This window comes from Plectropomus leopardus, chromosome 3, assembly GCF_008729295.1.
Source record: "Plectropomus leopardus isolate mb chromosome 3, YSFRI_Pleo_2.0, whole genome shotgun sequence".
NCBI classification, from domain to species: Eukaryota; Metazoa; Chordata; class Actinopteri; order Perciformes; family Serranidae; genus Plectropomus; species Plectropomus leopardus.
In genome coordinates this window covers 14,592,559-14,607,088 of record NC_056465.1, presented here as the reverse complement: position 1 = coordinate 14,607,088, position 14,530 = coordinate 14,592,559, and the positions used below count along the sequence as shown (strand labels likewise).

Genomic DNA, 14,530 nt, shown 5'->3' with positions numbered 1-14,530 from the left:
ACAAAATAAAAGTGAAAGAAACCATCTAAGTTCCAACAATCACTAGTTTGTTTTGGTTGAAATAAACACCTAATTCACCCACTTTGACATGAAAATATGCTGGCTCTATGCACGCTAAAATCACTGTTTATTTAAATGGAGCCTGGTGGCTTTAGATGGCAATTTTGGGGCTGTTTCTAGTTAATTGCAAGTCTGTGGTAGGAGGTGAACTCCAGTCTCCTCAATAAAAGTTGGGTGTGCTACACCACCACCTATTTTTCAGGGCATACTACTACAGAGTACACACTACTACTGAGAGATGGCTCTGAACATTGGCACTGGATGTAAATCATGAAATACAGAATCATCCAGTACGGACATGGTTGCCATAGGGACACTAGTTGTAAAACATTGACAGAAAAGTCAGAATATCTCAACTTTTCTTCATCCTTTTTGACATTTCTTGTTATAATCTCTTTAACCAACAACTTTATGGATATACAACACTATTTTTAAAATGTGGACACACATTCTGTACGACTGCACAGAATGCAGCAGTGGACCAGGATCTCTGGCATCCTTCACACAGACCTGTGAGTGTGTGCAGCAGGTGTGAAAAGGAGCCGGTGGCTTATCATATAACCTTTTGACAAGCTGCTCCACAACAACAGGCCTTCCCTGTCATTATTATTGGGTCAACAAAGTCAGAGGAATTCTTTGGGATTAAAGTGAAGTGGAGAACATGAGTGTGAGTGCCATGCGCTCGCTGTGTTTCAACCCAAGGCCGCCCTCTTTGTCTTACGGCAGTGCTGGGGTTAACTCCCCCTTTGCTCCCTGGCTGGCCCGGGGTCAGGGGGGAAACAGGCAGCCAGGCATTCTTTCTATATGTGTGTGTTTGTGTGTGTGTGTGTGTGTGTGTGTGTGTGTGTGTGCGCGCGCGCGTCTGCAGCCCACTCTGTGCTCTTTGACTCCGCTGGCCTTATAAGGCATCCAGTGCCATGGCAACGGCAGGGCTTGAATAGCAGTGTCAAATCCCTCAGCACACAGACACACGCTCACTCTCCCTAAAGGAGGGAGCGAGGCAGAGACACAGAGAGGGGATTGAGAGGAGCAGGAGAGGAGGCTATCTCTGGGCTGCTCTCCACAGCGTCTGGCTTTCACTAAAAGGTCTATGACCGTGTTTTTCCTTGTTTGCCTAATTTATTCCTGCCGGGGCCAGCAGAAAGAAAGGCGGAAAAGAAGAAGAAGAAAAAAAGGACGGGCAGAATAGTAAAGAGTGCAACAGTACACCCTGACTCGCTGACAGGGAATGCGGAGAGGTTCTGGCCTCTGGTTGTTACTGCTGGATGGACAAGCACTGACAAAACAAGAGACAACACTTTGTGGAGCTTTAAGAGAGGAGGAGATTTATCAACTTTTTTGTTTTGGCTCGTTTTTTCATCTGTGACATTTGGGCCTCTGACACTACAGTCTAAAGATTTGAAGGAGCCACAAGAAAACATTACAGAAGAAAGAAGGACTTTTTGATAAACTTTGTTGCAACAGAGACATGACTCCAGAAGTGAAAGGAGTCTTTCTCATTGTTTCTTAATTTAATTATCAATGGTGGGATCAGTTCCTGCTGGATCCTTTTGGGCACAGAGATGTTCCTGAGTCAGAATACTGATTTTTTGATCTATAAAAGCTGATGTGGCCCTGTGGTCATCTCTTCAATGAATGCCAAAGATATAAACTAAATAAAATTTCCAAAACTTCCCATAGGTCCTTTTTTCCGTTTTGGGACGAATGTTTGAGCCGTTCCAGAGCAAAAACATTATCTTATTTCTCCACTTCAATCAGCTCTGCTGCTGCAACAACCTCAACAAGTCAGGAGTGAGTCTGGACTGGAACTGCCTCAGATCAGCAGATAACACCTCTGCACGGCAGGAACTGGTTGGACTAGTTTACAAGTTGGAGGAGAGGGCAGGGCAGTTTAACCCTGCCTGAAGGAGAGCTGTGTTTTATTTTCCTCCCACTTGCCTGTCCTTCTGGGAGAAAGTCGAGCGCTAAGAGAGGGGCACAGTTTCTTTTTCATTTGAGTGTTTCGTCCTTTGTCACTATGCTTAAGGATAGGTGAGTGTTTTTTTGACTTCATTCAGGGGGGCGCGACAGAGAGAGAAAGTGGGAGGGAGGGAGAAAGAGAGAAGGAGTCAAAGTGTAATTTATTGTTTCCAGTGAAAAGAGCACGGCTGCACCCTTTTCTCCTGCCTGAACTCTGAACCACGCAATGTGTGTCTGAAGTTTTCTCAGAGTTCGGGAGCCATCGATCGGAGGTCAGGGCAGAGAACACAAGGGTGAAAGACAAGAACAGAGAGAGCAGAGGGATTAAAGAAGAGCCATAGAAAAAACAGCACTGGGAAGGACCTCCAGGTCATTACAACCAGACGGCAAAGGGGAGAAAGGTCAACACAAGAAAGTCCGGAACGACTTTTAACCCACTGCGAGATCTTCTTAGACAAAACCTGCTCTTCAAGCAAACGTGGAGCCACTGTTTTTGTGTGGAATCAGTTTTTAGACTTTGAGGGTAGTTGGAAGCTGAGGGACAGGGCGGGTCTGTGTATGATCCACTCACAGGGCTGTGTTTTTTAGAAAATATGGCCATGGTGAGCGGGGGATGGGGCAACCCCAACGGGGACACTAATGGACTTGGGGAGAAGGCTTACCTGAGAAGGGAGGAAGAGGACGGTTCACCCCGGGCTGGGAGCAGTGATGTGGACGTCGGGGATGAGGACAAGGCGTGCGTGGTGGACTGTGTGGTGTGTGGGGACAAGTCCAGCGGGAAGCACTATGGGGTGTTCACCTGCGAGGGCTGCAAGAGCTTCTTCAAGAGGAGCATCAGACGAAACCTCAACTACTCGTGCAGGTAAGGGCTGCTGGGAGATCCAGAGGAATGGGTTATTTTGCTTATAGTGTGAACAGTACATGCAGAGATAAAGAACACGCTTTGCTCACTCTTCTTGTTGGACTAAAGTGTCTTTTTTTGTAGCACTTTACTATAAAAATTCCCTTTATAAATGGTTTGTAACACACTATGAGGTAGTTATAAGTGTTAATTGTTTTATATGTTTTTCTAGGGTTACAATTTTTGACAAATATTTTACATTAAGAAAGGCTTAAAATATCCTTTTAACTGCATTATAGTGTGTTATAAAGCATTTAGTAAATGTTTATATAGTGCTAATAAATTCTAAATGTGTCTATCTTTTCAGTCATTTTTACAGCTTTTCACATTCATGAAAAGACACAGCAGATTAGTCCATTTCTCACTCCATGGTGATATGCTCCAACCTTGGATATTTCTTACAAACAGCCTCAGGGAGAAAAAAAGAAAAGAAATGAAAGCCCTGAAGGTCAGTCATGTGAGGATGGATTGCTTAAGAAGGTCAACATTCCCATTATTCTGCACCACAGGAATGAAATGTTGCAACTCAATTTTCTGCTCTCACGAAGAAGACTCTCAGTCTTTGAATGTAGTTATTTCTTCCACATAGTACTGCACTGATGCTGAATGGAAGGTGTCTTTTCAGTCAGTTTGTCACCTCCGGGACTAAAAAGGGCGCTCTGTGAAATGTTGGCAGACCTCGTCCTGCTGTAAAAGGCAAGGCAAGGGCGTGTAAGGCCGATGATTTACAAAGGTCACATAGCCTTGATAGCTTTTCAGCCATGCTAGCTCACACAGCTCACTCATAGGGGTCAGTGACTGGGAATGAAAAACGGCCCTGGAGTTTTTGACTCAGACCAGCCCACTTAACCCACCCACAACCAGCTATATATCATAAGCCAAACCACTCTTTATGTAAACAAGATTGCTGAACAATATTTAAAACAAGAACTTTAGTAAAATAGAACCAGGGGAAGTTGTTGCTGTTATGGAGGAGGCTAGCATGAAGGCGCACATATTGGAACAATGGCACTGACTCAAGTCTGTCCACTACTAATGCACTATCCTTAAACTGGATGAGTAATTAGTATATGAACATGATATTACAATATTAAGGGAGTGTGGGGTATCAAGGAGTGAGGACTGCAGATTGCAACCAGCTAAAAGGTCTCCCGGTTAGACTTTCTTCAGTGTTGATTGTTTAGAACATTTTTACTGGGAGCTGCATTATACACAGATGTCCCTCTCCCTCCATAAACAATGAGGAGGTGATAAAAACCAGTAAAACCATTTTCTGATGCTGCTTGTTGCTGAGGGGTTGGCCAAGACAAAAAAAATCGAAAACACACGTCAACTTGATCAAAAGTTGAATACATTTCCACAAAAGACACCCGATTTAGCAATGCAACTGGTCCAATGCAATCCACCGGGAAAGCTTCCGGCCGACACTCCTGATGGGCAGTCCCAGTATGAGGGGGAGAGAAAGTGAAGGGGGAGACGAATTTGTTAAAATGTATCTTACTTTTTAGCTCTAAGTTATTTTTTGAATATTTCATGTAACTATTATGAAATGATCCATGGATAACTGGTTTGTTTTTTTGCTCTTTGTATCAAGTTTTTCATCTCTTGTTTCCTTTATGCAGATCAAATCGAGAATGCCAAATCGACCAGCATCACCGCAACCAGTGCCAGTACTGTCGTCTGAAGAAATGTTTCCGTGTAGGAATGCGCAAAGAAGGTATTAAAGCTTTGTAATCGAAGTGCACAGCAGGTTTAATGTGTTTTTTAGGGATTAGCAGACATATGAGTTAAGGAAAAATCTGTGGCAGAACTATGAACCCTTGAGGTTGTTGTTGTAGGCTATTTTCAAGGTTTCACATTGGTAGGCGTTTTACTACTTAAAGCTGCACTAATGACTCTTTCATATTAACAGTGGATTAGATGTTTGTGTAATGTGATGACAAACCTACAGAGAGTCATCACCTGACTCCCCAGCTTTTTGGCCTATTTTAGCAACTTTTAGCCCATTGTTTTGGTTTTACATCCCACAATTTTACCATTTTGTTTTGCTCTCCTTTGCCACACTTAACAGGCAGCACAGATAAACCCACTGCACACTGCCCGGCACCACCAAACAGCAGACACATTCAGCGACTAGCTGGTAACCATAGTTAAGCATCAATAGCTGAAGAGTCAGATATTTCCTTCAAGAGTTGGTGGGGACCAAAAATGCAGCTAAAAGAGAATAAATATTGCACTTACCTCAAACGGACATTAATCCTTTGAAACCTAAACAAACTGGCTTAATTTCTTTCAAAGGCATGGGAAGAAGGCAATGAGCAATAAAAGAGGAAATTACCCAAAAAATAGAAAGAAATTACTAAAATGTACAAGAAAATAACCAGAAAATTAAAACAAAAAAAACCCTAAAAAGAGAACCTGGAGAAAGTGCTAATGATTCTGTAACATAATTTTAAAGATGTAATCATGATATTTTTTCCGAGCTATATTTTCCCTAGCTTTTTAAAAATCATCTACCTAATCTACTAATTTCTTACAATTTATGGAAAATGTTTTCGATAGAAATTTCACCAAATGTTTATATATTTGTGAAAGGCATCTGAAAGCAGGACAAGAAAAAAAAGTCGAAAATCTAGGCATGCGCATGCGTATAAATTTAGGCATGAGTATAAGTATGTGGCTAATACATTTGCCACATCAATTTAAAATGTGATTGTGTGTATGTCTGTGTTTTGTTTGCTTGTTCCACTGCTCCCTAGTGGCCCGAAAATATGGTTAATGAAGGTTTAAGTAAAAGTTAAATAAGTAGAGACTGTGATCATGCTCCTTTAAAAGTAAAAGTTCTGCATCCAAAATGTTGCTTAAGGAAAGACCCATGATCAGCAAATCCAATAAAGTATTTAAAACTCTAGCTTTGCAATATGAACCATTTTATAATTAGAATTTTTACTGATGTAATTTGTAAGCAAATGATGTAGCTGGTCAAGTAGGAGCCAATCTTGTCTATTTCATACTACTGGATAGTTAAATCTTTTATAATTTATCATTATAATGAAGTCTTACACAGTGTCTTTTATATAATACTGTATCTCAATCTTTTAAGTAACTACAGCTGTCAGATAAATGCAGTGAAGTGTCAAAATTTAGAAAAAGTATCTCATTATCTCCTGAAATTTGGTAGAATGTAGGTATAAAGTAGCATAAAGGGGAAGTCAAGAAAAGTGCAAATACTTCAAAGTTGTACTTAAATACAGTACAATAGTAAACCGTACAAGTCATTTTCCAGCACTTAAGTTTAAACCAATCTAATCCCTCGACAAACATCCTGATTCATGTACCAACACCCTGCAGCGAAGCACAGATACCCAGAAACACACATACAAATACATTGATATAAAAAAAAATAAGTACACAGCGAAAACTCTTACTTCAACAGAAACAGCCACTGACATTTACCAGTGATCCAAGTACAATATTTATACTGTCAACCACACCGTGTTTTCACCTCGGGGCTCGACTCCCTGCAGCTGTTTAGCTTCAGGGACGAGGAGACAGCCGTGTTTGATTTGCATAACAGAAAAAACAACAAGTTGACAAGTTCACTCTGTCAAACCCCACTGAGACGTCTGTGTCTCTATGTATGTATGTGTCTATATATATCCATTTAATTACAGTTATAATTTGCTTAATTTCTGCAAGCTTGATTAGTAGTAAGAGGGGATGATTCACATCTCCCCTGGTGTAATTATTTTCATTCCAGCAATTCTACCCTCATTATCACATCACAAACTATTTTTAAAAGCTTTTTTAATTGTATTCTAGTCGCCGATAACCGCTCTAGTATTTCAGTCTGTGTCAACGGACACCATGAGCCACCGTCTCATACATAGTGTGCACTGAGGTGACAGTGTGCCAGGGGTTATATTGAGCCTGGTTATTAATGAACCATGCTGACCGCAGGCCGTGACGCAGGTTGCACTGTTTCCACATTACCTGGAAACATATAACCTTAAACCCAGTCAGGGAAGCACACGCTCACTGCTTTGAGTGAGATTTAGCATTTTTAAATGTAACAGTGTATTCACAACAATTTAAATCAGCCAGTGATGTTTATTCAAGTTTGGTATAGGGAGGGAAGCAGTGTATTAACCTCAGACAGAGAGCTCATATCAGGTGTCGGCATTAGATTATCGACACTACAGACAACAATGAAGTAAAGCATTCTCAGATTTAGACTGCAATCAGTGTCTCATGATTATATTTTTAAAATGTTGGTCATAAAAAAAAAACACCATTTCATACTACTATTTAGCTCTTACTAAGATTGATGCTGTTCACTCTATTTAACTCTTTGATACTTGAATACAGTGGAGTCATTTCTCAGAACAAAAAAAAAAAATTTAGAAGAAGGCAATGAGCAAAAACAGAGAAATGAGCCAAAAATTAACACAACTCGGACAAACCACACTCAGAGCTGCAGTACAGCATAATAAAAAAACAGTCATAATAGTTCTAATGTAAATTTGTTAATTTTTTTATGATTATGGTTACATATAGTAATGATCATTTTAACCGTTTATATTTTCAACATTTTTAGCAGTTTTGAATATGGTCATATCATTGCTGTCTAAAGAAAGCCATGTAATTTTCCTTTTTTCAGAAAAACTGAAAGTTCCATTACAAGTCCACAAAATGTTTATAATTGTTAAGATAAATAAATCATTTAAAATCCACTGAGTTATTTAAAAACTACATAGTCAGAACGCTGTAAACAAGGGTTTTGGGGGGATATTTTTCATGGAACTGCATTGATATGTTCTTAAAGTGTTTGGATGATGAGGGAAAAAAAACCTTTAAAAATGTAAATCCATTTTCCACAACCTTCAAATAACAATGAGAACTAGAAGCTGTAATGTACCGGGTGCTTAAATCACAATAGAAGCACAAAGCACTTCAGAGAAGACGACTTGTTGCTCAGACAGCACATAAATCTCCATCAAGGCTCCACAATTCACCAGATGTAACCTTTTTTTTTTTAAAGAAAGGCTGTTTAGTCCCTGGATCTAATCCTCACTGCTGTCTCTCTTCGCTTTCTCTCTGCAGCAGTCCAGAGGGGTCGAATCCCTCCATCTCACTCAGGTATCAGTCCCAACTCCCTGGCAGGTGGGGTCGGAGGTGCAGGGCCAGGTCACATTGGGGCGGACTACTTCAACGGGCAGCCGGTGTCAGAGCTCATCTCCCAGCTCCTCCGGGCCGAGCCGTACCCCAGCAGCCGCTATGGGACCCCGTACAGTCAGGCACAGATGCAGGCATCTGCGAGCGGAGCCCCTGTCATGGGCATCGACAGCATCTGTGAGCTGGCTGCCCGACTCCTCTTCAGCACCATTGAGTGGGCCAGAAACATCCCATACTTCCCAGAGCTGCCGGTCTCAGAGCAGGTGAGTCAAGTCACAACTGGTGACTACTTCTTTTCTTTTTTGTTTTATGTGTTTTGTTTTGTTTTGTTTAAAGGTGACAATCTCAGTGCAGACTACATTTTAAAATTCAGGTGCAAATATTACAGCTTGATTGACAGAAGTTGACATTTTTTAATGGTTTCAGCCTAAACCATGAACTATTGTTCCAATAGTTCCAATGACCCCTTCAGACTCCATAGATATATTTCCCAAAAAAACACAAAAGGATCTCTTGAGCAGTCAAAAACGTTACATCCTTTTTCGATCTTTTTCGTTTGGTGTAGGTTTGATTTTTTTCAAAGATTATTTTTTGCCATTTTACACAACAGACACGGTTATCATCAAAAACAAAGATCCCAAGGCTGGAATCAAACAGGATATCGCAGTTATCTGGCATGAGCTGTAGCTATACATGCAGCTACGAAGGCGCTCAAGGTTAAATTTAAAGTACACATGGCTTATTTGCATTTGTAGACATTACATTAGACTTACGTCAATTAAGTGTTGGCTTTTGACAAAGGCCTCGACTGAAAACATATCTTAAAGTTTTTTTAAAAAGTTAAAAACAAGCTCATTTACTAAACAGATAGTGGTTCCCTATCATTTTCACTTGTGTCCTGTAAAAATGTTCCAGCCTTAGTGCTGACTTGAGTTGCTGGCAGTTTAATTTGAAAGTTTTTTAGAGACCTGCAAAGTATTTATTGTTTCCAAGAAAAAAGCAAAACTTGGGAAAATGTTAATGACATTTAAAAATAAATGTGACTTTCTTTTCCCCTTACACAGCTCAAAGTCTCTCATAATTTTTTTTATCTTAATTACCTTTGGCAGTCCTCTCTTGTTGCAATATGGAAAGCACAAGTGCAAATATTACAATAAATGATTCCATTTAGCTGCTTCAGTTTCAGGGCCCTGGTTTTGTTCATGCTGCAGAGCCCTTTTTGCTTTTCCTACTCTGACAATTAAACATTCCTGCTCTAAAAAAGTTCTATTGCCTCATTTCTCTAATAAGACTCTTACCTTATTTCCAATCAACAGGTGGCGCTGCTGAGACTGAGCTGGAGCGAGCTCTTCATCCTGAACGCAGCTCAGTCTGCTCTGCCTCTGCACATGGCTCCTTTGCTGGCGGCTGCTGGGTTCCACTCATCTCCCATGTCTGCTGAGCGTGTGGTGTCCTTCATGGACCAGGTCAGGGTTTTCCAGGACCAGGTGGACAAGCTGAACAGGTTGCAAGTGGACTCAGCCGAGTACAGTTGCCTCAAAGCCATTGCACTCTTTTCACCTGGTAAGATAAGTCATCAGAGTTATTTGCTGTAAACTGATCGCAGGTGCCTTTAGAGAGAAAACAAAACTGTCTGTGTGAGGTGTTGGGCAGGGTTCAGGTTTCTGAGTCAGCAAGACATTAAATACTCACCAGCTCCAGAGATCCTTTGAATTGACCAAATGTGACCTCTGACCTCACTGAAGGGGGACAAACAAAAAGAGAATTTACCTTAAAGTAATAGTTTGATATATGTTGATATCTCTTCCATGTCCACTGAATATGAAGCTATAGCCAGGAGACATTAGCTGAGCTTAGCATCAAGGCTGGAAACAGGGTGAAACAGTGCCATGCTATCGTGTTAACGGCCCAAATATAGAAACCCCAGTTGTCCAAGAAATGTCCCATTGGTACAATAGCCCATTTTTCCAGCAGCCCATATCGCCCCTCAAAAAACGTCATTGCTCCAATGTCATGTTTCTCCTAAAATACACACTCCCTGCAGTTAGTTTCAGTTTCCCAGCAGCATTTGAGCCACTGATCCCTCATGTTATTACTGTTATTGCTGGAAAAGCAGGGGTGGCCCTGCTTTTCCAGCAACTTTTTTGCCGCCAAACGCAGGTGTTTTAAGTAAAACATGTCCTTTTATCAACCATAATTAAGTGGTTTATGTGCCTTAACCTAACCACACTTTAACTACAGCGTTGCTGACAATTAAAACTTCTGGGGTTTACAGAAACCTACAATGAATTTTTTTCTGACATTTGGGTTGTCTAACTGCAGAAGTGTATGTTTTTTGAGAAGCAGGATTTGGGGCAATGGGCACTTGTATTTGGGATAATGGGCTGTCAGTGAAGTAGGCTTTTGTTCCAATGGAACATTTCTCTCCCACTAATGGGAATTCAGAATTTTGACCCTTCTGCATCATGGGCAGTCCCTAGTGAAACAGTGAACCTGACTTTGTACAGAGACAACAACTTATACCTACCAGCACCTCTAAAGCTCAGTAAATAGCGCGCCTAATCAAAGTCTAAGAGACACAAGCTGTGGATTATGTGACTATTTCTTGGCCATGTGAAATCACTTTTTTATAGGCGCTGATACTACAGGAAGATTTAGACGAAGCCATGCTAGCTTCTCCCCCTCAGTTTCCAGTCTTTGTGCTAAGCTAACTAGCTGCTGGCTGTAGCTTCATATTTATAATACAGATATCACAGTGGTATCAAACTTCTCAGCAAGAAAGCAAATAAGCATATTTTCACCAAAATTGCAAAATATTTCTTAAAGGAGCTAAAAGTACATGTAAAACATGAATTTAAATTCAAACAAAAGTAAAGCGCCATAAGAGAAAATACACCCAAAAAAAGCAGCAGAGGAATGGTGATAATCTTAAATATCTCTTACCTCACAGATGCATGTGGTCTGACAGACCCAGCCCATGTGGAGTCCCTACAGGAGAAGGCCCAAGTCGCCCTAACAGAGTACGAAAGGTTGCAGTACCCCAACCAGCCTCAGCGCTTCGGCCGTTTACTGTTGCGCCTCCCGGCTTTGCGCGCCGTGCCAGCCAACCTCATCTCCCAGCTCTTCTTCATGCGGCTGGTGGGCAAGACACCCATCGAGACGCTGATCCGAGACATGCAGCTATCGGGGAGCTCCATCAGCTGGCCCTATGTACCGGGGCAGTGAACCCTGCTGACTCCAGAGTGACACACACTGAGATCAGATTGAGAGGAATCATAGCTCACTAAGATTACAAAGTACAAATTGAATGTTTTGAATACAAACTGGGATGTCAGACGTTTGTGGTTCTTGTTTGTGAGTCAGCTTTTCCCACATTAGCTCTGTAAAGATTGGTTGAAGTCACACCAAAGCTGCTTTCAGGGAAACAAAAATATTTAAATTGTGTTTATATGTGTTTGCAGCACTTGTCAGATTTGCTCTGACCTCCATCTGATCTCTCTGTCTCATTCTGGACAAAAACACAGGGCTCTAATTAAAATACAGACTCTAACATGAGGCCATGTGCCTGTACTACCTCCTCCCATATCACCCCTAATGTGACTCAGTTTGAACCCAGGCTCTGTGTGAGTGTGTGTTTTCCCTCTGCTTTGTTTTTGAAAATGAAGCCATAGCAGTGCGACTTCTGCAGGCAGAGCTTTGTATCTGGGACATGTCGTGCAGATCACTTGTCATGTTTGATATGTGGGATGAAATATCAGACTTTGTTACCAAATGTATTTGTGAAGACTGCAAAGCGTCGCCTTCTTCAGCATGAAAACAAAGAGGCATGGGCATTGTGCTTTATATTGTACTATTTGAAGTACAGTATAAACAAGACATGCTGTATTTTCTCTGTTATGTACTTAAAGGAATAGTCCAACATTTTGGGAACTACACGTATTTGCTTTCTTGCAGAGTTAGATGAGAAGATTGATTGCACTTAAGATATCATTACAAGAAATATGAAGCAACAGCCAGTTAGTTAGCTTAGCTTAGTAAAATTACTGGAAACGGGGGAACAGGTATCCTCAGTTTGAAAAGAGCAAAGCATCCCTAAAGGTCACTTATTACCACATTGTCGACTTTGCTCAACTGTAGAATTAACATGTTTTTAGCGGTATGGGTCGGACAATTTCTGGGCCCGGGACCAGTAACTTCCTGGAGTCTACACTTGTTGCAATAGCCGGACAAATAGCTCACATAATACGTGGAATAGTTTTATTAACACATTGTTTTTTGTATGGAATCAACGAATGAAATAAAAGGTGTTACTTTGTATGTTTTAGAGGTTCCGGTTAAGTGGATGTGGCCATATGTGGACAGAGATAGGCTAGTCGTTTCTAGTCTTTATGCTAAGCTAAGCGAAGCTGCTGCTGTGTCCAGCTCTATGTTTATTGTATTCTTTGCAAAGAAGTGAATAATCGTATCCCCCTAAAATGTCAGCTACTCCTTTAATACAGCATTTCATACAGTGATGTCTTTGCAGTTGTAATCGACCGGAATTGGAGGTGAATGTACTAAAACACACCCTGGCTCCTCAGACAGTCACATCCCTGTCAAACATTATTACCTCGTGTTTTATACATCAGAGACAAAAGATTGTATATTCATGTGCTAAAGATAAATATAAAGGGATCAACAGAAACCATAAACACTAATGTTCCCCTATAGACTTGTCTGTCCACCGGACTTTGGCCAAAATATATTTGCAAATGTTTTGAAATGTTATTGTCAGAGGACACCCAAAGTTTGATATATAATTTACAGAAAGCTAAACTAAGTCAAGTGACCCTCTGATTATTCTCTGCAAGCTGGAGACTGTTTCCTCTGCTGTTATAAAGGTAGAGATAGTTTTTTTTTTTTCTTCACATTCGTCCCCTTTTAAAAAAAGCACGGCCTAGAGTGGGCAGAGGTCACTTTCAGATAATTATTATGCTTATGCAAGGTACTTAAAGTGTTGTAAGTGTTGTAAAGGTTATGGTGTTTGCTGGTACTGAGATAAAGGGTACTAAGTAGTCACATTAGTGAGTTTTATTACCATGAAGCGCAGCTCAATGTGACAAATGTTTTTCTTGCCAAATTAACTGACTGAAAGAAAAGACAATGTAGGGGAAAAATGTGTTTTTGGCACAACTTTTTGTATTATTCATTTAAAAAGGTAACAATGATCCCTGATGCTGTCAAATAACTTCATCAGCAGCTTTTCATGCTGTCCTTGAATCACTTTTTGTTATTTGTTTGAATATAAACTATAGTGATTTGACTGTGTAGCTTTACTATGAAAAGAAGCATGTTTCTATGACCATGCCAAACCTAAAAAGTGCAAAAGATGTTCATATGGCAGATTTTTTTTTCTTTTTGCATTACTAGAAATAAAAGTATGCACATTTGTTCTCTGGATGACCTGAGTATCTGAGACATAACAACAGCGCACACATCTGTTAGAATGGGAATACACAAATTCCTTATTGGAGGTAAAATAATAAAATAATTCCTTGGCTAATCAGTCTAATCAAGCGAAACATGCCAAATATTTGTGGGCTCCAGCCTCCTTTTGTGAGAATCTTCTGCTTTTCTGTGTTTTGTATAGAGTATATCTGAGTTTTGCACTGTTGTTTGGGAAACAAGACATTTGAAGACCTCTCAGAACTTTTGATGGACCTTTCTCACTATTGTTGACATTTTATAGGCTAAATTAAGAATCAATGAATTGCAAAAATAAATGAATGACTAACTCATAATGAAAATAGTAGTTAGTTGCAGCTATGTTTCTGATAGTGGGTGTACACATTTGCATTGCCGCAATGTCAATTATTTATATAGTATCTATAGCAGTATCACAATCAAAAATTTGCCTCACGGGGCTTTGTGATCTGTACAGCCAATGAAATCGCCTCAATTTGGATAAAGAAAACCTCTGCCAAAAATAAACCCTTCAACAAGGAAATAATCCCAAGGAAAACTTCAGGAAGAACAGAGAGAGGATGCCTCTCCTAGCACCGAAAGATATACAGTAAATGTTGTATGGACAAGATGAAAAATTAAAGATAGATTGTAAATATTTACTTTGATGAATGGATCCGGGAGGATGTCGAGCAAGTTCAGGTGTCACCAAACAGAGAGTCTGAGCCTCACCACCTCCACTTCACCATGTTACCTGCAAAGAGGAGCGACTACACAAAAGGCAAAACTGAAGGACATTAGTCACACAAAACGGAGAAAGAAACATATACACACACCGAGAATAAGAAAGAGGGTAAAAAAGAGGACAATCAAATTTTGAAATCATTTGTTAGCATCAAACCAACATATAGCAATATTTAAGTCAAAGTGATGACGTGAAAATAATTCACATCCGACAATTCATGAAAGATAAGAAAGTGAGATATCTCAATC

At 40.4% G+C, this 14,530-nt stretch overlaps 1 protein-coding gene across 2 annotated transcripts; it reads left to right on the top strand.

Moving 5' to 3' along the window:
• Positions 1-1,053: 1,053 nt before the first annotated feature.
• On the top strand, positions 1,054-13,524 carry LOC121964863 (nuclear receptor subfamily 2 group F member 6-like). Of its 2 annotated transcripts, XM_042515055.1 has the most exons (6): positions 1,054-2,091; positions 2,260-2,881; positions 4,543-4,637; positions 8,024-8,358; positions 9,412-9,658; positions 11,046-13,524. In XM_042515055.1, the coding sequence occupies exons 2-6, from the start codon at positions 2,613-2,615 to the stop codon at positions 11,318-11,320; spliced, it is 1,221 nt and encodes a 406-aa protein (XP_042370989.1). In that variant the 5' UTR covers positions 1,054-2,091; positions 2,260-2,612; the 3' UTR covers positions 11,321-13,524. The 2 variants fall into 2 exon arrangements, with proteins under 2 accessions (XP_042370989.1, XP_042370983.1); XM_042515049.1 differs by lacking the exon at positions 1,054-2,091 and having other exon boundaries at positions 2,102-2,881.
• Positions 13,525-14,530: the final 1,006 nt, after the last annotated feature.

Excerpts from the sequence above, each read along its gene's own strand:
- LOC121964863 (XM_042515055.1), top strand. The coding sequence starts at position 2,613 with ATGGCCATGGTGAGCGGGGGATGGGGCAACCCCAACGGGGACACTAAT. Across the intron at positions 4,638-8,023 it reads TGTAGGAATGCGCAAAGAAG|CAGTCCAGAGGGGTCGAATC; the intron begins GTATTAAAGCTT and ends TTCTCTCTGCAG. Across the intron at positions 9,659-11,045 it reads CATTGCACTCTTTTCACCTG|ATGCATGTGGTCTGACAGAC; the intron begins GTAAGATAAGTC and ends CTTACCTCACAG.